The sequence below is a fragment of the Drosophila montana genome, unplaced genomic scaffold (genome assembly GCF_035044405.1).
Source record: "Drosophila montana isolate Dmon_TW-CO22-7 unplaced genomic scaffold, ASM3504440v1 contig_1900_1, whole genome shotgun sequence".
NCBI lineage: Eukaryota > Metazoa > Arthropoda > Insecta > Diptera > Drosophilidae > Drosophila > Drosophila montana.
Window position 1 is genome coordinate 44,471 of NW_026996820.1, and position 26,050 is coordinate 70,520.

The window sequence follows — 26,050 nt, forward strand, 5'->3', positions numbered from 1 at the left end:
TTTGCAAAGCGCAAGCGCAAAGGTTTTTTGGGCGAAATGTTTAGTTACGAAATCATTTTCAGAGATACTCGTAAAAACGTACTTAAACATTTTTCCCAAAATCCACCGCTTTTGGATGGAAAATGGGTTTATTGTAGAAAAGTTTGCTTTACTGTTTCAAGCCTCTCATTACAAGACTAACATTGTCGGCAACCGTTGATTTGACCTATTAGTTATTTTTTCGATAGACCTTAAACATAATTTCAAATAGACGTGGTGCTTAAGATGGTACGAGCAGATTTAAATTTATCACTAGAGCAAAGTGTTATATTTTAAATTCTAAAATTCAAAGCTAGCCACGGGCAAGACCGGTATATACCCCCTATTCACTTTATCGGTACGAAGATACTTTCTTATGCGTGTTACTTACTTTTTCTTACACATTTTAATGGGTTCAAAAAATATTTAAACATGATTAGTTTATTTGGCTATTGATGCTTACCAAGAAGTTAAATGCTTTATGGAATCGGAGATGCTTCTTTCTGCCAACAGGCAATATATACTTGCACACATCCTTTTGACACATTGTCAATGGGTTCAGGGTATATTATAAAAAGTTGACAAATTTCTATCTTTTGTATACTCCTTTCGAGAAATAAAATAAATTAAAATTCCGAGTGGAGCCAGCCACCAAATACATACATACATATTTTTAAAGTTGATGTCGTTTTGGGAATACAAGTATTCTCTGGCACAGTAATGTAAAAAGTTCCATCGCATTGGTTATGAAACACAAAACTTATTAAACATTCATATTAGCGAACAACGTTGCAGTTACCGTCAAGCTTACGAATTTCTGTGTACATTAACATACATATACTCATATGAAATGCGTATTCTTTTCTAATTCATTTAAAAGAATTATAATTGCGATTGTATTGTGTACCGAGCTGTATAAATGCGCGCTGCTCTCTTAGTTCAGTTCGTTTCCGTAAAAGTTCTAATGTTAGTATGGCGGTAAGGCTATAGAAATTTATTCTTTCCGTTGATAAAGACTAGAACCCGAAAAGAAGATATAATTGTTTTTTTGTTATTATTATTTAATAATTCTAGCTATGGCCCTTAAATGGTAAAAATTCTAAAAAGTGCAGTTTTTGGCTAAATTATTAATGAACATGATTTTATTTGTTTACTTTATATTTATGCGAAATATCGATTGATATTTTTAAGGTTAATTTTATAAAAAAACCTTGAACCCATTGAAAATGGGTAAAAGTTCACACAACTCTCGATACCCGAATTCTTAACATGGTAGACCCTAATAAAAAGAATATAAAAGATTACTTCAGTTAACACAACTTTTCATCTTTGTTGTAATATGTTACTGTGTGATTCTCACACAGGATGCATGCGTCAGTGCATATTTTGTATGTTAAAATTTCCTATTTTACCAAAACTAAACAAAATACAGCAAAACTATTACTCTAAATATAGCTGGATTCAATTTTCTTTTTAATTAAAATTTTTTTTTTATTTTAATATGTACACGTCCAGTAGCCAATAAAAAACTTTTCCTTTTGCAAAAACTTTGCTTTTCGCAGTTGGCCAGAATTAAATGGATTGCATCTAGTTCTAATTGGAAGCTCCCGACGAGGGGATACCCTGAACCCTCTTATTCCAACATCAAATGCAGCTTGCGCTACGCGCTCGTTTGCTTTAGTGATAAAGATAAATTAAAAAAAAACATGGCAGGGTTCGAACTCGCCACTAACCGCACTACTTGCAGTCGCCTCTACTCAACAGCCACACCAATTATTAATAAGTAAAAAACAAATTAAAATAGCAGCACAGAAAACAATACAATCGCAATTGCAATGCTGTTGATAGATTTCAAAGAAGACGCGCATGAATGTGTGAGTGTACATGTGTACAGAAATTCTTGCAATTTGCGCTAGCTAACGCAAACACGTGGGCAGCCGAAACACATTTTCTTTTGTGTTTCTTACCCGATCTTGATCAAATTTTCAGTAGTAGATCTATTTTACTATAAAATATTTGTGTATTCTCAAAATGACAATTCCATTTAATTTGTGGCTTAATTAGATAGGCAATACAAGTTGGTTTACTAACATGATTTATAGCTTTTAGGTGGTAGCGGGGAGGTGGCGATAGCTATAAAATGAAAGATACTTGATATATACCTATATATACTTGTATATACTATTCTAGAAGCTACATGTCAAGTTTGGTGACTCGAGCTCTTTATATTTACCAAAATTGCTCAAAAAACAAGATTTCGATATAGATTTTGATCGACTACTTGGAAACGGGGAAAGTTATCGATTATCGGAAACAAACTCGATCTGCTCATGGACTAGGAGGACCTACAGCTAAAATTTCAAGCTCTTATAGGTTCTGAGATCCTTGCGTTCATACATACGGACGCACGGACAGACGGACATGGCTAAATCGACTCGGCTGTTGATGCTGATCAAGAATATATATACTTTATGGGGACGGAGATGTTTCCTTCCGCCTGTTACATACATTTGCACAAATACATTATACCCTTTATACCCATTTTCAATGGGTTCAGGGTATACAAAATGATTATATTGACAAGTCATGTGTTTCCGGCAGCTAGCCCAAATTGCAAGAATTTCTTTATAGAGGTACACATATGTACGTGTATGTGCATATTTATTTAATTCTATAAACATAGTTTCAATTGCGATTGTTCTGTATGTTGTATTGTAGAGTCGATGGAGAGTTGTTCGGTCGGTTACGGGTTCGAGTCTAATTTAGGAAATAAATGTAAAATTTTTAACAGATCCACTTTATATTACATTTTGTATTCTTCCTTCGTTACCCGAAGGTTGCAATAACCCAATTTTTGGAAGTATAGTCTCGTGCATTTGTATTTATGCATTTTTAGATGGCTTATTTATACACGTTTTATGCAGATCGGACAATAATCACCATTGAGTAGTGCCGAGGGAAACACGGCCACTGTGTAAAATTCGCAGCAGGAGCGTGCGTGTTTGTGTGGGCTGGTTTGTATAAAAAGGATGCAAACATGAACATTTACGCATCGAGTTTTGCATAGAACACGAGTAATTTTCGTACTACTGAAAATTCAAAGGGATCAAAAACGGTAATCTGTGAAGATCTTAAGTGCTAAGTTTTGCGAGGAAATCCTTAAAAATGGAAAAATTGTTGAACGAAACACTCATATTGCGACCGATTCTCCCTATAGAGCTATATAATATAGTAATTCGATTTTGATAAGATTTTGCTCATATGTATTACATGTGGATCTGCGCGTGGAATTAATATGCGGTAGTGTCTTTGGGTTTACATGGGCGCTTATCGCGATGTCTGACTCAGTGCGACGCATACGATCAAAATAACAAATGACCCCAAAGCAAATCAAAACAATTGCACTGCTGAACATTGGCCTTCATAATACTTCCGATTGTGGGTCGCCAGTCTAAGATTCATCAGAATAAGCCCGTGGAGAAACAGTAAGCCAATGCTTTCTGGATGGCTTGTCAAGTCAATGCAGTCGTCATAGATCGCCAAGTATATCCCGACTAGCTGACTGATACCATTAATATTATCGACTTTTTTAGTTACATCGTTGATAATTGGAATGTCCTTGTCAACCAATGTTACCGGTACCCGATGGCGAAACCGAAAAGCCACTCGGCTATAGTATCGTTTAAAGAGCGAAAAGACATAATAGAAATATTGCGTCGCATTCTGATGTTACTCATCTTAGAGCTTATATTTTGGGATCCAGACACCAGCTATTGAGCGCAAGTCAAAGCCCGCTTTCTTTTGCATTTACATGAATGACATAGGGCTGCGCATCGCAATCGGCTCGACAGCCGTCCTATTAAATAAAAGTTACGAACGAATTAAGGTTTCGATTATTTATTATTATTATTATTATTTAAATATTTATTATTTATCAGAATACTAAAATGAAGATTTCAATATTGGTGTGGTATTATTTGAAAATTCCTTGATATCTACACTGTCCAGAATAGGTAGACTAATTAGATCCAACCTAGCTAAGGCTTTCAAGTCCATTAAATTTATAATAATTATGATTTTTTCTTTCATTTAATAAGTCGTCTTTGGAATTCGCTGACTATTTCAACTTCCGATTCAGTCAACTGCCCATGCCTAAACTTAATCAGTTGCTAGTCTTCAAACTAAACTTTAAGTAATAGTTGGTTTGCCTAGCATTCTTCTGATTTCGTCGACGTGAATCTCATTTGTCCTTATGTTCGATATCCTGTATCCTAGGTACCCATATTCATTCCAAATAATCGTAGGATTGTGTTATTTACACCGTTGTCTAAATTACTTTGCTGACCTGTCTTTTTTTATTTATTCAATTCGTGTTCTCGTGTTCCGATATGATTTATTCTTATTTGTATTTTTCATGACCTTAATCGGATTAATATTACTTACAGTATATATCGACCTGTTGTACTTAATGGTTGAGAGAAGTTTGATATATATAAATAATAATAATACACAGTACAGTAGTGGTGTATTTGAATTCTGTATGTTAATTTTTTTTATTAATATCGAGGCAAAGGACCGCGAATCGCGAGCTGCATTTGATGATAGTAGAAAAATGTTCCGAGTATCCCCTAGTCGAGCTGTATCGACGAGAGGACTTCAACTTGATAGTTTTGGTTATGATATGATGTTTCGAGATCAAAGCCTTTTTCAATGCTTAAATGCTTATGGGACAAAAACATCAATGAAAACGTATAAAAATGATTTTTAATTATTATGTTTCTTTGAATTGCAGTCGATTTATTTATAAAATATGACAATATGGAGACAAACCAATATTATTGCCAAAGTGGAACTCAGCAGAGTTTATCTTCATCATCAATTTGTCAACAGCCCTTAAATAAAATGTGCTATGAAAGCAATGTTGCTCAAGAATACGCCGCTTGTACTTCAAATCATTTGGAATCGGGATTCAATTCAAGGGGTATGCCTTTAAGAAATGGAAACATTAAATCTCAAATAGGAAATCGGAGCACCGAAAGCCCTTATGTATTTTCTAACTGTAATAACAGTAGTCAATGTACTAATAATACGAGTAACACTGGAAATTATATAAATATAATGACTGTACCATTGGGCACGTTGCAATATAATCGCAAGAAGTCATCGTCCCAGGATTACCAGTAAGTCATCATCCGTCTTTTTACATATTATAAATTAAAAATAAATTCTTGTGCGCTTTTGACAGCTCACGCGTGTATTACAACACCACGGATGGCAAGTGTCGTGACAATTACTATGTAGGAAATAATGTGAAATGCAGTAATGAAAATACTGTGCCCTCTCACCATCAAATGTCACAGCCAATACAAAATTATCAACACATTCAACATCAACTGCAACACATCAATCAAAATTCTAACAACCATCTTATGCAAAATAACCAACAAACGATCGCATGCAGTCCAAGTTCAGTCTTAGACACTGTTGATGATTCGGTTGACTGTACAATGTTTTCAAATCCGAATGGTAGTGGGCGCGTTGTGGCCGCGACCCAAACGCATATAAGCAATGCAAATTTGACCGCATGTGACCTAATAGGGTCACAAACGCCAGAATCTCTGGTTTCCGTAAATGCACCTGTTCCACCTGTCATGTATACTGTACATCGTGTGGTGACAACAGCTCAAATTCAGACAGCTGTGGGAAGTGCATTTGCATCTTCCGCGAGCGTATCTAGCGTTGTTAGTGCAAGTCGAAATGAGAATGACTGTTTGGCATCAGCACAAATTAATTCAGCGATGTCCATGCCAAATAATGATACTTGTCAAAGTAGTCTGCATATTTCAGACATAAGCGGCAATATCATAAATAACATCAATTTGCTTGGACCAATGACGGGAGTTCGAAGTGCATCCGGTAATAATGACTTTTAGTTCTTAATCTAAGCTTTATTTTAATCTTACAATCAGGGATTCCTACAAATTACTTACCAGTTCAACAAAAATGCACTAACAGCAATGACGTTCAACAAAATCCAGCATTATCAAAACGAATGCTTGGGGGTAACTCCTCTTCTACCTACACAAGTGCAGGAAAATCGAATTCAGTAGTCACCCGCACTCTACTAAATGTAAGTTAGACAGATAAACTAAACATGTGATAATATTCTTTTGTTATTTACTAGGTTATTCCGACTTGCGTATATTTGATGTCAAGAGTTGCTGTGCATATGGAAATCGAGGGTACAGCGCATTGTCCTTCCCAAGTAATGCTGGCAGCTGCACTGGGATGCGAGGAATTAGGAATTTCTAACAAGTTGTTAGCTCAAAGTATTTTTGGACTATGGATGACTAGTAGTTTATTGGAAATGCAGTTGAAATCACATCATTGTCCATATATTGTGCGAGTAGCTTGGCCAAACTTGCTCGAAAAGTATAGCTGTGGAAATCCAATTGAACAAAAATATGATGAACCTATGATAGTTTTAAAGAGGAATGTATTTTTTTCTAAGCGGGATGAAGAAAAAATCAAGTAAGTTGAAGTTCTTATATGAACAATTATTTAACGTTAACGGAAAAAAATATTAGGGATCACCGAATTGTTGAGCTTTTGTACGAAGAGGCAAAGCATTGCGTCTTAACTGGAAGATATATTATGGAGCCGGTGCATTCGCTAATGCTAGGTGGTATTCAAGCTAGAATTGAGCTGGGTCCATACAACTCTCTCACGCACACTGTGGGTTTTTTTAGGTGAGTATCAAAATTGAACAAAACTTGAGTTTATTAAGCTTTTGCATATTTAGAGAAAATCAGTCAAGATTCTTACCCAAACATGTTGCCAAAAGCTCAAATTGGTTGTGGCTGCCAATAAGTCAAAAGAACTCTGCAGAAATTAAACTTTTAGAACAATTCAAGCGAGTGCCACAGACTGCCACCACTCGGAAACTAATGCGAAAATATTTGGAGTTTTGCTGGGCATTGCCATTTTATGGGTGAGTTTGTTCATACTATCTAATATTGTTAATGTAAATATTGACGATGGTCAATGGTCCGTTTAAGACGATAGCTTTTACTCAAAGCCTATTTCGCATAGTAATACACAGACAGACAGACGGATACTGATATATCAATTGGGCTGTTAATGCTGATCTAGAATAAATATATATATATATCTTATAGGGTCTGCGATGTCTCCTTCTATGCGTTACAGACTTCTTGCCAAAATTATAATATCCTTCACTAGGTTATATAAACTAAAATAACATAAATTTAGTAATTATATATAATATAATAATTTTGTTGCATGCTGTGGGGATTTAATAAGTCGTCTTTTGTCTTTTGCTTAAAATAAAATAACTTCAAAGTCGTATTTGCAATGGTAATTAATCGTCGGCTCCCCGAAGAATTCAATCGAAAATTTAAAATTTTCAATCATGCGCCTTGATGATTGTGCACACGCATACAGATCCAAACATCTATGATCGGCGATATGATAGCAATGAAAGCACTGATAGTATATGTTTTCTCTTTCGAGTAGGCATGTTTGTGAAATTATTAAAGGGTTTGGCCCGTTGATGTGCAAAATTGTTATTTGTGTTTGTTTTTGGTAAGGGAACCTAAACGTTTGCAGGTTTCTATGAAAATAATTTTGACCTAGCATGTTGGCAATTATTTCAACATGTTTGCATTACTACTTTTGTGCTTGTTGAAAATGTTTTGTATGGGCGCTTATTCAAACAAGATTTTAAATACTTTTGAATTCTGGATTACTAGTTTTACAGTCAAAATACATTTGCGTACGTTCGACAAGCCAACGATTATGTACCCATGCAGAAATATAAAATATGCAAAAATAATTATTTCATTTATTTCATTTAAGATTTTATTAAATAAAAACACTAACACTACAACATATACATAGATAGGTCTGCAAAAGCAAAAATAGGTAACCACTGCATTTACGTTAGGCTCGCTTACTTAATCAGAGATCAAGAGAATTAGAGAGTCATATGCCTTGTGTGATAGAAAGGTATCGCTGATTTTTATTTCGCTTTCACTACATGAATCTGATTTGGATTATTTTCAGGGCTTTCAATGCTCTCTCATTAATGCCTAACAATTTCGGTGGCATTTCTTCCTTTTCGATGGGAGGAGTAATATGAAACAATAAAAGAGTTTGCTACGTCGATGCGAAATCGTTTCATTTTATCTCTTTATTTGGTGGTTAAGCCGCGAATTTCTCTGTTAAGCAGGTTCAGTTCAGTACAAATCATTCGGTATTGCTTTGTTTCACGACAAATTTCTCTTTAATAGATTCTTCATAAATGTTTTGCAATTGATGATGATTGGCGCTATCACAGTTCATATCCAAAGCTAACAAGTGTTTTAATTTTTCATATATGATGAGTTCTCCAATCAATGCATTCACCCATTTTATCAAATAATTTTGTGATCATTTTTATACCCTGAACCCATTAAAAATGGGTAATCAGGGTATATTGTATTTGTGCAAATGTATGTAACAGGCAGAAGGAAGCATCTCCGACCCCATAAAGTATATATATTCTTGATCAGCATCAATAGCCGAGTCGATCTAGCCATGTCAGTCTGTCTGTCTGTCTGTCCGTCCGTCCGTCCGGCTTTTAGCTGTAGGTCCTCCTAATGCCCGCGCAGAACGAGTTTGTTTCCGATATTCGATAACTTGTCCCGTTTTCAAGTAATCGATAAACATCGATATTGACATCCTGTTTTTTGAGCAATTTCGGCAAATAATATGAGCTAGAGTCACCAAACTTGACATGTAGCTTCTAGAATAGTATATATATATCAACTATCTTTCAGCTTATACCTATCGCCACCTCCCCGCTACCACCGCAAAGCTATAAATAAAGTTAATTATCCAACTTGTATTGCCCATCAATTTAAGCCACGATTTATATGCAATTGCATTTTTGAGAATACACAAATATTCTTTATTTTATTCTATGATCTTAATTTCATTAAGATCGGTTAGGAATCACAAAATTATGCGCGCACGTGTTAGCAGCATAGCTGCTGCGCAAATTCGAAGAATTTCTGTATACATGTACACACACACACATTCATGCGCGTCTGCTTTGAATTCTATCAACAGCATTGCAATTGCGATTGTATTGTTTTCTGTGCTGTTATATTAATTGGTTTTTTTCTCACTAAAGCTCAGTTATTAATGTGGCCTTGAGTAGATGCAGCGGCAAGTGGTGCGGTTCGTTGCAAGTTCGAACCCTGCCAAGGGAACAATTTTTTTTTTTTTTTCATTTTTATGTATCTGCATTTGGTGTTGGAAGAAGAGGGTTCAGGGTATCCCCTAGTCGGGAGCTCCCGACTAGAACCTCTTACTTGTTATTTTTGCCATTTTGAAGATTTTGACTGGTATTTCTTTAAAAGTGTCACTCCTGCATAGGCAAAAAGCAAAGTTAAGGTTTCCTAACAAAGTCCTTTCGTTGACTTATTTTCAAGGCAGCATTTACATCGCAGCGTGTCATAAATAAGTTGCTGACTAGAGGCCTGTAATTTGATCCTATGTGAATGCACTGCTGTTTGTAATGACAAAACCACAAGCTAGAACTAAAGTGTAACATATTTGCTATACATATACCAAATTAATATTATATGTGAACCTCGTAATAAACATGTTCGTTAAATTGACGGAACATTAAGACACCCTTGCAAGTATCCACTTTCCACAGACCTCAGTTGATGTTAGCAGTGCAGCTAGCTTGTGCACTGGGTGGCAGCAAAAAGCATTGGTAGTTTGGATGTGGGCTGCTGGAATTCTCTTTGCTTCCATTGTTGCGTTTGAAGGTGCTGATATCCCTTTTGGTTTGAGAGTAATGTAGTCAAATGATGATCGATACCAAATTTGTTGTATGAAAGCAGTCACTATGTCGAACAGTTTCAAAAAGGTGAGATTGAATGTGTGATTTGTGCACACAGGAAAAGCACGATGCGATTTTTCAACAAAAATTGGACCAGGGGTAAGTACCCCAAAATCATTGAAGTCATGCGACTCACCTTCTAAAGAGTATATACGAAGTTGAATGGCACATTTATTTATTTGTTTTATTTTTGCGCTAACCAAGATGCAACCTACTGCATCCTAAGACTATAGAACTAGACTATCTACTTGCTAAATAGCTTAGATTATAAGATTAAAAACGAGGAAGAAAAGACTTCAATCGGTCCATCGGTTCATGCGGGACATATCTAATTGATCAAAATTTTGTTATGTAGTGATTGTAGCCGGAGTATAAATATCAGTCTACCCAGGCCCAACATACCGGATATTTGTAATTGACTAAGACGTGAAAATCGAAGAGGGGGAAAGCTAGCGTTTATTGGGACCTGCCAGGATTGCTGTGCGACACGATACCTGTACTAATAACTGACGCCTCGGATATCGCTTGCTGCGCGGGCGACTAGGACTCGGTAAAGATTAGTCCTACTGAGCCTCTCTTGGAGAATAATGAAAATAATTATTTAATTGAATTTAATTCCTGTCTTTATTGTTATTACGCTCTTAATAGCCCTAATGCACCGCTACTATTTAGTGTCTCCCTCTAACTTTACTAGTGACCATGCAGAACATTAAGGTTCTTTCACACGTCCTCTACATACGGTTGCTCGATCCAAGGTGAATATTCCTGGGTACTTGACCGCTCGTCCCCAGACACTCAGGGGATTGCTCCTCCTCTGCTTGATTACATGTCTGCTACCACATTGGACTTCCCCGTCGATAGTGCCCGTCAATAACTCGTCGCGGCGCCGGGCTACTGGTGGAGTACCTCTGCTTTTTCTTCCCAGCTTCGTGCTTATGAGTGCCGATCAGCACGCGGACCCTCCGTCGGCGGCCGTGTACGCCCCGTTTCGGTCTTTCTGAACAGGTCACTCTTACCCAGGTCTACCACCAGGAACATCTCCTTGGGGAAATGGATACCCCATCATCAATCCCTGTACTCACACACTCACGAAGGACCGTGTCGCGCCGGTATCAATTGTTCCCGCGTATGTACCCTCGATCTTTATCGTTCCAACGATACAACCTCCTCGACTCATAATGCATTAATACAGTTCCGATCTCCGTTGACTTTAGCGGCCATCCGATCCCGGTCCGGTGGCGCCGCTGCCCGTTTCCCTATTGTCCTAACTGGTAGCATCCTCGACGCTGCTTGGTTGGTGATCCCGATTCTTGACCGATCATAGTATTGGCCGCCTCTCCATGCTGCAACAGCAACGACCCGGGGAATTGTGCAGTTGTCTGGAGCGGGGTGGCACCTGATTGACGTCTGGTTACGTTTCTTGTCTATACCCTGCTAAGGCAAGGACGAAATATCCTCACATACAATTTGTGCACCGAGACCTCGCTCATCACTCATCACGCATCACGCTCACTCATGTGCAAGTTAATGTCGATAGAGATGGCCTCTAGGAAAGAACGGCCTGTCTATCAAACTGTATGCCCCACTTTCTAACCTGCTCTTGTAAGATGAAGTGTCCCCTCGCTTCCGTTGGTGGGCGGGATAATAACACCGGAGCATTCCTGGGAGAATAAGATATCCCATACCCGCAATCATTACCGCCCGCGTCGCATGTTCTATAGGTCTGGATCACCGGAACGTCGAGCATGTCCTTTGTCCATATTCCGATTGGGTGCGAACCATTAGAGACGAAGTTTTCCAGCCGACAGCGCAAAAATTCAACCGGCCCTATTCGCTGAGCCCGAACTCACGAGCGAGTGCCTCCAACTCTTCTTTACGACGTTGGTGGATACAACGCATGTCCACTCTGCGGTTTTTTTGGTTTCTTGGGGTATCTTGTTCCGAAACTCTCTCTTCGTCGTTGCTTGATATTTCTTCCAAGCTCTACATATTCTCGTCTTCCTTCTATTTATATTCGAAATTATTTCGCTTACAATTCCTCTGCCTTACTTTTATTTTAATACTGTTCCTTATTATTGTTTTATATTAAGTATTATTGATAATATCTTTATGGCATTTTCTTTTCACAATTATTAAATTGAAGATATTTTATTTTCTTCTATTTTACACCATTAACAGCCCTGGTGCATCGCTACTATTAAGTGTCTCACCCTAACTTTACTAGAGACCAGCCTTCTTAATGTTATTTCACACGTCCTCTACTTACGGTTGCTCGATCCAAAGTGAAGCTGGTTTATACCATGAGAGTCGAAATTAAGTATACAATCTGGAAGATCATTTACATTATTGCCAATAATATTGAGAAGAGAGCTGTCAAATGTGTACGTATCTATTTCTATAAAAGTCATTACCTCGGAACAGATTAGTTTCAAAAGGCTAAATTAATACCAAGAATGAGAGGCATTAGCGGAATGAAAAAAGTAGAGAGTAGCGGGCTGAGGTGACTAAATTGGAGAACTCCAGCAGTCACCTGAATACATTTAGAATATGAATCTCTCATAATTTGTTAGTTATTATGCTCAAATACTCTCAGTTCTCGTTGAGAAGATTGTCTGGTATCCTTAACGGCTGAAATATTAAGACATTTTCATAACTTGCATCTTCGTGCCTATTTTCATAGTTAAAAGCAATCATAGAACGGTATCGCGAATTCTATTAGACTTGAAAGAATACAATTTTAACTGCTAAGTATCGTAAGGACAAAGGCAGTCATTTTGCAGACACTTTATAACAACAATAACAATCAGGGAGTTCAAATGAAGGGTCACATAATAAAATGCATGAACGAATATTAAAACCACCACAAGTATCAAAAACAATAATGACTTTAAAGAGGCAGACACAAGTATTTATTTAAATGAGGAAAACGAGAGAGAGAGAGAGAGTACATGATATTCGATAGTTACAAATGTCATCAAGTGAACATATCTTTGAATATGTGTTACTTGACTTATTTAAAAGATTATTAGTCAATAATAAGCTTCCAAAAGTAGAAGCAGCGCTACTTCAAAAATGAACACAGGTGGAAGTTGATATAGAAGCAATATTGTATAAATACCATAACGATCCACCAGAGGCCACACAGGGATTTCAAGGGCCCTGTGCAAAAGAGGACAAAAAACTGGCCCCTAATGACACGTGCGGTTCAAAGTATATGAAAACTTGTTCAAAATATCACAAGCTTAAACAACTTTGCACACCAATGACGATAACATCAACGCCAGTAACAGCATTCGATGCGGTACTAATTGACCCAGCTGACACAGTCTTGATATCTTAACCATACTCGGCATTAACTATTTTCCCTGTGCTTCTTAGATACGGGCAAAGCACCATAAGCATTTTGAAAAGGTTGGGTCTGCAAGGGTATTAAATCTTCGGTGTGTCGAAGATAGCACTTCTTTCTCGTTAAATTTATCTTTATTACTACTAAAGCAAACGAGCGCGTTGGGCGAGCTGCATTTGGTGTTGGAAGAAGAGGGTTCAGGGTATCCTCTAGTCGGGAGCTCCCGACTTGAACCTCTTACTTGTTATTATTTTTATACCCTTGCAGAGGGTATTATAATTTTGTCGTGAAATGTGTAACGCATATAAGGAGACATCTCCGACCCCAAAAAGTATATATATCCATGATCAGTATCAACAGCCTAGTCGATATAGCCATATCCGTCTGTCCGTCTGTTTGTTTCTATGCGAATTAGTCTCTCAGTTTTAAAGCTATCTTTATGAAACTTTGCAGAAGTGCCTCTTTCTGTTGCGCGCAGTACATATGTCAAAACCAGCTGGATCAAACTACTATATCATATAGCTGCCATAGGAATGATCGGTCGAAAAGTAGGTTCTTGCATGAAAAACATTTTTGTTTCTCAAGATATCTTGATCAAACACGGCATTTATTAGTTTTACTATGCTCCTCTTATATATGCAAAACCCTATTAAGATCGGCCCACTATATCATATAGCTGCCATAGGAACGATTGGTCGAAAATTAAGTTGTTGTATACAATTCTTTTTGTTTTTCAAGATATCTTGACCAAACTCGGCATTCATTAGTTTTCTATACTCCTCATATACATATATGCAAAATCCTATCAACATCGGACCACTATATTATATAAGTGCCATAGGAACGATCGGTCGAAATGAAATTGTTGTATGAAAAACATTTTTGTTTATCAAGATATCGTGACCAACCTCAGCATATATTAATTTTACTATGCTCCCTCCATTTATGCAAAATCTTATTTACATCGGACAGTAGTCCGATAGTAGAAGTAGTCAGCTATCATATAGCTGCCATAGGAACGATCGGTCGAAAATTGAGTTGTTGTGCGGAAAACTATTTTGTTTTTCAAGAAAAGGGCCACATCCTCCTCCATCGGTCAGTGATGCTATTAGAAAATTGTGTATTCTAACTAGGCTTTTCGCGCTTAATTTTCATAATGTATGTATAATGTAATGAATAATTAGGAAGACACTCGTTTTGTCGACCATTCATAAAATAAAAAAATAAAAAATCTCAGCCATAATCGGCATTAACTATGTGCTTCTTCGATACTGGCAAATCACTATGAGCATTATGAAAAGGTTGGGTCTGCAAGGGTATTAAATCTTCGGCGTGCCGAAGATAGCCCTTCTTTCTCGTTTTTAATTTAGTGTCGAGTACTTTGTACTTCTAATTACTCTCTAAAAATTGCCTAAAACAGTCCGAAATTTTTTTAAAATGTTGGGTAATCTGTCTTAAATTTGCCTGCAAGGAATAATTAACTTTAAATTTAATTTTTAGGGGACTCAAAGATTAAATATTTTGGGCAATACTTGACTTTAAAAAAATACCACAGATGCTTACAAGGTTTATATTAAATAAGCCTTGAGTGAAATATTGGGCAAAAAGGATGAACAAAAAATTAAGAGAGCGTTTTTAATACAGACAATATTTTTTTGGCAAATACACAAAACGGCCCTAAATTGTATAAAATATGTGGTAATTATGTCTTAATTTACGTCGTCCATTGTTGTCTAAATTTTGGGCAATATTTCGACTAACTTTGGGTACATCAAAGCCATGAGTAAACTGACTGGGACCATTTTCCCAGCAGCACCGTCAAGAATAGAATGGACGTGCTTTTCATGATGGTAGTCAGCGCGTCCGTGAAGACTGTTAGTCCTAGATAAAGTTTTAAATGATTTGCAATAATTTGTGAGGCGGATAAGGTAGTATATAAGCATTGTTATACTAATAATAAGTTTTGTCATGGCAAAGAGTCATTTGAATTAATTATCAGTTTAAGTAAGAGAGTGCAACTTTACTTCGGCGGCGAAGAGCGAAAGCTCCGAGGTGAAATTGTGATAGCTCGTCGTGAAATTGAGTATCCGACTCAAGTGCATGGCCTGGAACCAATCGAGCCAGCACTAGGGAGATAAAGGCCTAGCTGACAAGAAGCGACTATCAAGGTATATGGGACAGAGAAAAGAATTATGTGTTAAGCGCTAGGGCTCAAAGAGTGCAATTACTATTAGATACTAAAAGTGAACTATAAATAAACATACTGAATCGGAATTAACTAATTCTTTTTATTTCTTTAACAACCAAAGGCCAGCAATCCGACTTTATAGTTGAGCGAGGCACGTCCCGCCACCCTTGAGGGCAATCCTGGTATTTAGTAATTGTGTTTAACTAATCCCAGCGTGTTAGTTATAACGGTAGCCATTAAGTGCCTTATGTAGTAAAAGCAATTGCTTTTTTCATAAAGTTGTTAATGTTTCTAAGTCTTGTAAAATTGTTATGTTGGCCATTTTCTCTAACAAGTCTACACATAAAACCATAATTCATGTTTTTACTCCAAACTTCCTGATACCAACGCTCCATGAGTCTTATTTGTGGCTCTCCGTTCTTGTCGCCAACATCCTCTTGGTTTGCTGAGAAGAAGACCAAGTGAGTGTGCAGAAAATAAATAGTGGGTGACATATTTACCGCAATTTTCTAAACATTTCAGGTAAATGTTTAAAGGTATCAACGCTGACTCTTATAGTTCCTTAGGATTTCGCCCAGGTTACTCATTATTCGGAAGGCAAAGTGTCTCAAAACTCTTCTGAATTCATTAGTTTTCGAATCTGTGGACAGTTAAAAATGATTTTTTGTCGATCTCTTCCACTCTATGTGCTCCCCATCTTTCTCAAAACTGCGTTCAGTAATACATATTGCTATCTCGGCAGAGAAAGCAACAGTACTTGGTGTAACCTAATTGCAATCAACACGGTAGACTTAACGTCGCAGCAGATATTCCACTAATGATGCTTGTATTTTATATTTTTAAGCATGAGCACCTTCACCTCGGTGCTTTCGCTCATCACAGCCGAAGTGAGGTTACGCTCTCGTGGGCAGTATAGCTGAGAACGCCAGGCAAGGCTGTTCACTTATAGCCAATTGAGTTGGTTTGGACAAACTGTTCTATAAATAATAAATAATTATGTATAAAATTTGATGGCTTTACAAGAACTCGAAAATTGTGCGCTTCGAAGCGCAGTTATAGAACAGTTTGTCCAAACCAACTCAATTGGCTATAAGTGAACAGCCTTGACTGGCGTTCTCAGCTATACTGCCCACGCTTCGTGCTTAATGATTTTGTTATAATTTGACAACTGAACTCAACCAACATCTTTTGGCTAAATTAAGCTACGGCGGCGGCGAAGCGAGGCGAATTCGCCACCAGAGCGAGTGAAAAAGCTTTTTTGCGCTCTCGCTCCACCCTTAATCTAACTTTCATTAGACTTCAACACTTTTATCAATTTTATTATTGAAAGCGCAGACATCCGCCAATACCGGCCATCATGATGAGCTTGGGGGCTTCATTAGACAGGTAGCCGTGCCAACTTGTGGAGCGGCCTTTTAAAATCCCCGCCATTGGCCGTGCTTGGCTCTGCCACCCTGATGACGCCGTCCTCTCCTGCGTACACCGCCGTCACTATGCCGATCAACCACTGCTGGGACGGTAAATTGTCCTCGGCGACGACCACCAGCTCTCCCACGACCACTTTTCGTAAGCGATGCTGCCATTTGGTCCGCGCTTGGAGTCCGAGAACATACTCCCTTGACCATCGCTGCCAAACCTTTTGCTCGAGCAACGAGACAGGTCAATGGGCCTCCCAACAGTAGGTGGCCTGGCGTTCGTAGAAGTAGGTGCCTTACAGACTTCACAGCTGCCTCCCACAGACCCCCGAAGTGCGGAGCACTTGGCGGTATGATCGCAAATTCGCATCCGCTTTTTGATGCGAATTCGCGAATTGCATCCGCCTCTTTTACGATTCGAGCTCACAACTCCCGAAACTGGCGACTTGCTCCGACGAAGTTCGTCGCGTTGTCGCAATGGACGGTCAGTGGGACTGCTCGACGGCCGACGAACCTTTGAAAAGCCATTAAATATAAAATATTAGTTAAGTCAGATACTAATTCTAAGTGAACCACTTTGGAGGCGAAGCAAACAAATAATCCTAGGTATCTAAGAAAGCTTCTAGCGAATTGCGAGTTTTTATTCAGAAGTAGCGGAAGCTTTGCATCATAAGAAAGAGGAGCATTTGCAAGTCGTCCCCCTACTGGCAACAACCAAAAGGAGCACCAAGATCCATTATACTTATGTACAAATGGCTCATGGCTATGAACCACGCGCGTGCCCTTTCGAACCCCCTCTATGTCATCTTTGAATTCAACTCGTTGGATGACTTCAACTATTTTCTTCTTTCCTTTCGAGCGCCTTAGGGATACTCTTAAATTGTAGTGCTCGATTTTTACATTTTCGAATAAAGTGCTCGATTTTTACATTTTTGAATAAAGCGGAACACATAAGCAAACACTCTCAGCAGCCTGGTATGCGATGAGAAACTATTGACAATTTCCAAGATATTTTGTCGGTCTACCATAGCTGCTAGTCCAACAGCTGTTTTGCTTACTTCTAAGAAACGCATGTCATCTGTCATCAGATGCTGGTTAACCGGCCAGGATTCTCTTGGTTCCTTCAAAATGAAGGCTCATCGAACCACATCGAGGCAAGTAACTCATCAACATCGCAGCTTGAAACGATATCTGCTGGGTTTGGCTTTGTCATTACATGGCGCCATTCAGCGTTTTCTGTCCACTCTTGGATTTCAGCCACTCGATTCTACACAAATGTTGGCAAAGGCGAAGGATGTGACCGAATCCAATGAAGCCTGACTTCAGAATCAGACCAAAGAACCATCCGTTCAATCGGTAATCTTATGAGATTTCTGATTCGTTGACAAAGATCCGGGAATAGGTGATCCGCGCACAACCCAAGTCGGGGAAGAGTCATCGTCTTGAGGGGCGCTACTTTAGATTTGGATGTCAACAACGAATTACGACAACCTTCTGCAGTATGGCTGCGTATTCGCCAAACTCTCTCATTGAAGCGTCGGCGAAATCATGTATCTCGATCGGTGAAGTTGGCTCTGTAAAGACATATCGTGGTATCTTTATTCGTTGCAACTGAATCATGTTGCCATGAATTATCTAAACTCTGAGGGATAGATTCATTCCAGTCTTAATTGTGAAGCCGGAGTTCTTGGAGTAAGATTTTTGCCTTGATTATCAGAGGGCTTAACTGGCCAAGTGCGTCAAATAGCCGCGTTGCCACCGAGAGAATTTTCCGTTTTGTCGCTCTAAGCCCTAGCATGAGTTGAAAACCATCTTCATTCGGCAACCACATCACGCCAAGTGTTTTGTCAGTGTTGTGTCAGACCCTGAGATCGTTATCGGCTTGGCTGCGTTTGTTGCGGAGAACTCAGGAGAATTCGAAAACCATTTGGATAGTTCGAAACCTGCGCTTTCAAGTATTTGCGACACTTCAGACTTACTCGTCTGAATAGCTGCCCCAGCCATAGGAATGATCAGTCGAAAAGTAAGTTCTTTTATGAAAAACATTTTTGTTTCTTAAGATATCTTGATCAAACACGGCATTTATTAGTTTTACTATGCTCCTCATATATATGCAAAATTCTATTAAGATCGGACCACTATACCATATAGCTGCCATAGGAACGATCAGTCGAAAATTAAGTTGTTGTATGAAAAACTTTTTTGTTTTTCAAGACATCTTAACCATACTCCGCATTAACTTTTTTCCCTGTGCTTCTTAGATATGAGCATAATGAAAAGGTGGGGTCTGATAGCGGATTAAATCTTCGGCGTGCCGAAAATAGCCCTTCCTTCTCGTCTCATTTAAACTCAATTATTTAAACTCAATTTGTAGCGAGTTCGAGCCCTACCGAGGAAACTCTTTTTTTTTTGGCTGATGTGGCTGTTGAGTGGAGGCGGCAATAATTAATGCGGTCAGTTGCGAGTTCAAACCCTGCCAAAAAAAACTTTTTTTATTTTTTAAAGAATTTTTATTACTACTTAAGAAAACGAGCGCGTAGCGCGAGCTGCATTTGGTGTTGAAGTAAGAGGGTTTAGGGTATGCCTTAGTCGGGAGGTCCCGACTTGAACCTCTTACTTGTTATTATTTTTATACCCTTGCAGAGGGTATTATAATTTTGTCGTGAAATGTGTAACGCATAGAAGGAGACATCTCCGACCCCAAAAAGTATATATATCCATGATCAGTATCAACAGCCTAGTCGATATAGCCATGTCCGTCTGTCGGTCTGTCTGTTTCTATGCGAACTAGTCTCTCAGTTTTAAAGCTATCTTTACGAAACTTTGCAGAAGTGCCTCTTTCTGTTGCGCGCAGTACATATGTCAAAACCAGCTGGATCAAACCACTATATCATATAGCTGCCATAGGAATGTTCGGTCGAAAAGTAGGTTCTTGTATGAAAAACATTTTTGATTCTCAAGATATCTTGATCAAACACGGCATTTATTAGTTTTACTATGCTCCCCATATATATGAAAAACCCTATTAAGATCGGTCCACTATATCATATAGCTGCCATAAGAACGATCGGTCGAAAATGAAATTTTTGTATGGAAAACATTTTTGTTTATCAAGATATCGTGACCAACCTCAGCATATATTAATTTTACTATGCTCCCTCCATTTATGCAAAATCTTATTTACATCGGACAGTAATCCGATAGTAGTAGTAGTCAGCTATCATATAGCTGCCATAGGAACGATTGGTCGAAAATTGAGTTGTTGTGTGGAAAACTATTTTGTTTTTCAAGAAAAGGGCCACATCCTCCTCCATCGGTCGGTGAAGCTATTAGAAAATTGTGTATTCTATCTAGGCTTTTAGCGTTTAATTTTCGTAATGTATGTATAATGTATTGAATAATTAGGAAAACACTCGTTTTGTCGACCATTCATATAATAAAATAAAAAAAAATTCTCAGCCATACTCGTTGGGATTCTCCAACGATGGCAGCAGAATGGATTCATTTTGAATGATTCCCGGTCGACGTGATTTTATTTGATTTTATATAATTATGTATAAAATTTGGTGGATTTAAAAGAACTCGAAATTGTGCGCTTCGTGCTAAATGATCTCGTTATAATAAGACAACTAAACTCGTTTCAACTTCTTAAGGCTAAATTAAGCTACTGCGGCGAATCGAGGCAAATTCGCACCCAGCGTGAATGAAACAGCTTTATTGCGCTCTCGCCTCACCCCATTGAGTAATAAAGAGACAGAGGAGGCTTTTGGATCAAAAGCTCTTTTTCGAAACACTTCACGAGCGATAGCGAGGTTGCAAACACAATTGAGTATTACTCTATGAAAAATTGCAAACACAACACCCGGCTGTCTACAGCTACTTCTGCCGTTGCCCAAAAATCAAAGACAACTTCAGAACATTTCCCATATGAACCAACAACAACCATAATCAAAACAAACGACTCGACAATGAAAAAAGCACACCAAATTCTGTCCCTGCTATCCCTTTTTGGTTTGAAGCTACAGCCTATGATCTAAGCTTCTACACTCTTCTAACTCATTGTTGTGGTTTCTAAGCACTGCTGTTTTGGGTTTTCTGTTTCTGCATTTCTGTAGTTTTTAATATATACGGGTGTTTTGTCTGCTAATCTTAATTTCTGTTTATAAAAATTGTTACTTGAAATTGCTTCTGTTTCTAGACCAAATATGTCACTGTATTTGGTACATAAGTCAGTAAGCTTGTTTTTAAATTGGTCAGGGAATTTTAATTTATTTATGACTTCATCTGTTCTATTGCCGGTATTCATGTTATTTATTTTGATGTCATATTCTTGTAGTGACTCAAATTTTACTTTGGGATTTTGAATTTTTATATGTTTACTATTTGTATTTAAAATACGGACTATTGCGCTATTACTTTTTACGATACTGTTTGCTATTATTACCCCAGGGTGTATTTCCTGGTTTGGTATAAGAACTGTATCTTCATTTGTCAGAAGCGTAATTTTTCTTATTACTTCTGATCTAGCTGGTAACAATATTGAGTTATCAATATCATTATGTAATAGCGGTACATGTATTTGATAATTAAGTGATTCTGGTTTCATGATGAATTCATCATGTTGGTAATCTATTATGCAATTGAATTTTCTGATGAAGTCTAGTCCAAGAATTCCATCGCAAGGTATGGGAAATTCATTGTGGACTATTTGGAAATTGTGACTGATTACGAAGTAATCGAAAAGTAGATCAATTGTGGATTGTCCAATTGACTCTATTGTTCCCTGTCCGATTCCTGTTATACTTGTTTTATAGTCTTGATTTACATTTGAATCTGTTTTATTGTTCTTTAAAATTGAGACATTTGCTCCTGTATCTACTAGCAGAGTCAATGGTATATTATTTTTCCTATTGTATATTTTGATGAGACTACTGAGACTTAGATTTATATGCAAAATTTTTATTACTCGTTGCTCAAGGGGGTTTGTTGGTTTTCCGAGTTGCCTTGTGTAACTCGGATCTGGTTTTGCTGTCTGGGTCCTCTGTTTGAGCCGCCTCTATATGAGCCGCCTCGAGGATTGCCTCTGTTATCATTGTTTCTATTACCATTATTATTATTTCTGTAGCCGCCTCTGTTGTATGGTCGGCCTCTATAATTACCTCTGCCGCGGTTTCCACCACGAGGATAGTAATTTTGGTAATAAAGGACAGTATTAGTTTGTCCGGTTGCTTCTGTGCAACTATCGACAAATTTGGATATGGCATCATTCATGTTATTGAATGTGCCTGCCTGCATGATAAGTTTTACCTTATCTATAGCGCAGTTCTTGGTCATGGCCTTTACTGCTTGGACTGTACTGTATTTATTGGCCAATTCTGGCGTTAAACCATCGTTTATAAAAGCTCCTTCTAAAGCTTTTGTTAACTGCTCAACCTCTTGAGTGTACTGGTTGGCAGTTTTGCTTTTGAAGTAGTTTGGCTGACAATACTGACATTCGCCTTTTACTGTGCTTGATAATTTTGCAATGATTTGAGCGATTGTTTGCTCATTGCTTATCAAGTTTCTTGCATGGCCTTTTAGTTTTGTCTTTATAAGACTGACAGCTGTTGCTTCATGATCTTCTTTTAGTGAGTCTATAAGACTCAAAGCATCTTTGAAGCTTTGTAAGTTTTCTGCCTTTCCATCAAACTCTGGTAAGAGCGATGAGGCTAGTTTGAGAAAACTTATAGCTGTTTGGGCCATTGTTTGATTGTTGGACTTGATCTGATGGTTTAGTATCAGCTGGCAGTGAAAGTAGTTTCTCGTCGAATGACGCTGAAGTGTTAAGAGAATTTGGAAGGAATATTGTTATATTATGCCTTTCCGAAATTCGTCTAATGTTTTCTCTTAAACTGCTTAAAGCATCAACTGTCTGTGTTAAATGCAAATCTTTTAGTTTTGTTGCATTGTCACATATAAGTTGACGGCTGATATTATAGGAATCTACAAGAATTTTAACGTGTTTTAACTTCGTCTCGTTTGAGACAGGTGCGCTTTTGTTAAGGCACTTGAAAGATTTGTTAAACTCCTCACGTTGTTCTTTAAGAATGGTAACGATTTGCGTCCATTCCATTATAGCATTTTCTAATTATAGTGCTAATGTTGTGTGTTTTTTGAATGCTACAAATCTAACGTTCTGCCTAATATTGGGTGTTCTTTAATTATGATCACTTGTATACCAGGAATAGTACTTAATACTATTCCTTTTTGCGTTTTTGAGCAATGTATCAGAGGTGAGTGATCGAGATTGAAAGTATCCATATATAGAAACATAAGTTCGTATATACTTATTGGAGTTGCAGTTACTAATTGCTGAACTCTTTCCCTAAAATATGGGTCTCGTAAATATACTTCAGCTATCGCTTTGTTCGTAGCCATTGAGTTTATTTAGGAGAGATCAAAAGTAAAAGAAAATATCGTTTTTTTTTTATATTTTATCTAAGTCGTTTGCACGACTCATATATTTTTTCTTTAAACACCTATTGTGCACTTTGTATAATTTGAAGAAAAGGTTAATGCACATTAGAACTACGATAATTACAAGGAGAACTGTTATTATTCTTAAATCTGGTGTTTCCACCTCAACTTTATTAATAACGTTGGCGGTGGAATCCACCGTCTTTGTGTCTATTAATCCCATGGTGGACCAAGGGAAGTGATTATGGAGTGTGAATAATACCTCCGTTTTAAAGGCTTGAAATATAAAAATTTGAATAATTGATTGAAATGTAATAGTTTGAATAATTAACTTGTGATATTTACATCAAATCTTTATCTTTCTTCTATTTGTTATAAATGAGTTTTATGTAATCAACAGGGGAACACTTTGTAGTTTACATTAGCAAATGGCAAGTTTACAATATATTACTTAGATTAAGTTTACACTACAAAGTGTTTGTTAGTTGTTTAAACTGAGACATGTGTTAGTTTTTCGTACCTAGCGCAAGCGCAAGATGGGTACTTAAAAAAATTTAAGCGAGGCACTAACATTTGTTAGTCCGCTTCTTCCTGTTTTGCAACAGGGTGTTGATCTGCTTCAGTTCCTCCTGTAGTCGCTGTTGGCGGGTCTTGTCCTCGACCCTTGCCTTCAACAGCGCGATGACGAGATGCCTCCTGTTGATGAGTTTGGCTTTTTCGCCTCCTCGTTGCTTCCTATGCGTCAGCTTGGCGTCGCCGGTGCTGGCACGCTGACGCTCCCTCGCAGCAGTCCTTTTCTTGTACTCCTCTATAGTGATAGGCCTGGGTCCGTCTCGCAGGCTAGTCTCTAACACTTCCTTGATTAATGGTGCATCCGTTTGCGTTATTGGTGTTCCCTCTGCGAACGTCGGTGTCTCTGATTCGTTGTTTGCCATGTGACGTTGTTGCTGTTATTGTTTCTGCTGCTGTAGCTGCAGCTCCTTTTAATATTGTCGTTGCGGCTTATTGTGGCTGAGCTTGGTGGGTGTATGTTGAATGCAAAACTTATTTTTTTTTTCATACCAAGTGTTGTTTTGTTTCCGGACTGCGTCGTTGCCAGGCGACGGCTCCTTTTGGATAGTTGTTTGTTTTATTTGCTGTTGTTATTGCTGCTGCTGTTCCATCTTGTTAGTGTTGTTCTTGTAGTTGAATATGTTGTATAGAATATTCCCTCGTTGGGTGACACTTGTCACGGTCGCCATGTAGAAATAAAAGTTCACGCTGCACGTCAGTGCTGGTTTATAGTCATATTTTGAATGTTCTTTATTCGGAACTCTGTCCGCTTCAAAACCTAAGATATAGGTATTATTATATGTAAAGCTCTGTCGCAGCAGAGCATAATTGAAAGAGAGAGAGTGTGTGGTATGTGCATGCATTAGTGAGTACATATATGGTACTCTTGGTATATAAGCCAAGCGTGGGATATGCGCCGTCAGCTAAACGGCCAGCTAGAGTACTAGCGGTCCGCGCTGCGTAATATGAGCCTGAGTCAATAAACTCAAGCGGCTCTGCGCTTTTGGCTTTATGTTTGTTATTGTATGCAACAAAGTGTCGCATAATTATGTACAGGGTGTTATTTAATACATATACACACTACACTCAATTATCGATATGGCTGTTTGTAGCGATTTCGAACCCTACCGAGGAAACTCTTTTTTTTTGGCTGATGTGGCTGTTGGCTGTTGGCGGTCAGTTGCGAGTTCAAACCCTGCCAAAAGAAAACTTTTTTTATTTTTTAAAGAATTTTTATTACTACTTAAGAAAGCGAGCGCGTAGCGCGAGCTGCATTTGTTGTTGAAGTAAGAGGGTTTAGGGTATGCCTTAGTCGGGAGCTCCCGACTTGAACCTCTTACTTGTTATTATTTTTATACCCTTGTTTCTATACGAACTAGTCTCTCAGTTTTAAAGCTATCTTTATGAAACTTTGCAGAAGTGCCTCTTTCTGTTGCGCGCAGTACATATGTCAAAACCAGCTGGATCAAATCACTATATCATATAGCTGCCATAGGAATGATCGGTCGAAAAGTAGGTTCTTGTATGAAAAACATTTTTGTTTCTTAAGATATCTTGATCAAATACGGCATTTATTAGTTTTACTATGCTCCACATATATATGCAGAATCCTATTAAGATCGGGCCACTATACCATATAGCTGCCATAGGAATGATCAGTCGAAAAGTAAGTTCTTTTATGAAAAACATTTTTGTTTCTTAAGATATCTTGATCAAACACGGCATTTATTAGTTTTACTATGCTCCTCATATATATGCAAAATTCTATTAAGATCGGACCACTATACCATATAGCTGCCATAGGAACGATCAGTCGAAAATTAAGTTGTTGTATGAAAAACTTTTTTGTTTTTCAAGACATCTTAACCATACTCGGCATTAACTTTTTTCCCTGTGCTTCTTAGATATGAGCATAATGAAAAGGTGGGGTCTGATAGCGGATTAAATCTTCGGCGTGCCGAAAATAGCCCTTCCTTCTCGTCTCATTTAAACTCAATTATTTAAACTCAATTTGTAGCGAGTTCGAGCCCTACCGAGGAAACTCTTTTTTTTTTGGCTGATGTGGCTGTTGAGTGGAGGCGGCATTAATTAATGCGGTCAGTTGCGAGTTCAAACCCTGCCAAAAAAAACTTTTTTTATTTTTTAAAGAATTTTTATTA

At 38.0% G+C, this 26,050-nt stretch overlaps 1 protein-coding gene across 8 annotated transcripts in view; it reads left to right on the forward strand.

Annotated features, from left to right (window-relative positions):
• The window catches only part of Bili (FERM domain-containing protein 8 Bili), a 36,165-nt gene that overhangs the window by 1,508 nt on the left and 8,607 nt on the right, over positions 1–26,050 (forward strand). For 6 of the 8 annotated variants that reach the window (XR_010438443.1, XR_010438442.1, XR_010438441.1 and 3 more), the window contains 6 exons: positions 4,811–5,198; positions 5,264–5,934; positions 5,988–6,148; positions 6,203–6,549; positions 6,606–6,767; positions 6,821–7,009. Coding sequence is in view for 5 of the 8 variants with exons in the window: in XM_064700794.1 (XP_064556864.1) it covers positions 4,837–5,198; positions 5,264–5,934; positions 5,988–6,148; positions 6,203–6,549; positions 6,606–6,767; positions 6,821–7,009 (1,892 nt within the window). In the remaining 3 variants the exon portion in view is untranslated. The remainder of the gene's footprint in view (positions 1–4,810; positions 5,199–5,263; positions 5,935–5,987; positions 6,149–6,202; positions 6,550–6,605; positions 6,768–6,820; positions 7,010–26,050) is intronic. The other 2 variants (XM_064700791.1, XM_064700795.1) reach the window with 2 other exon arrangements.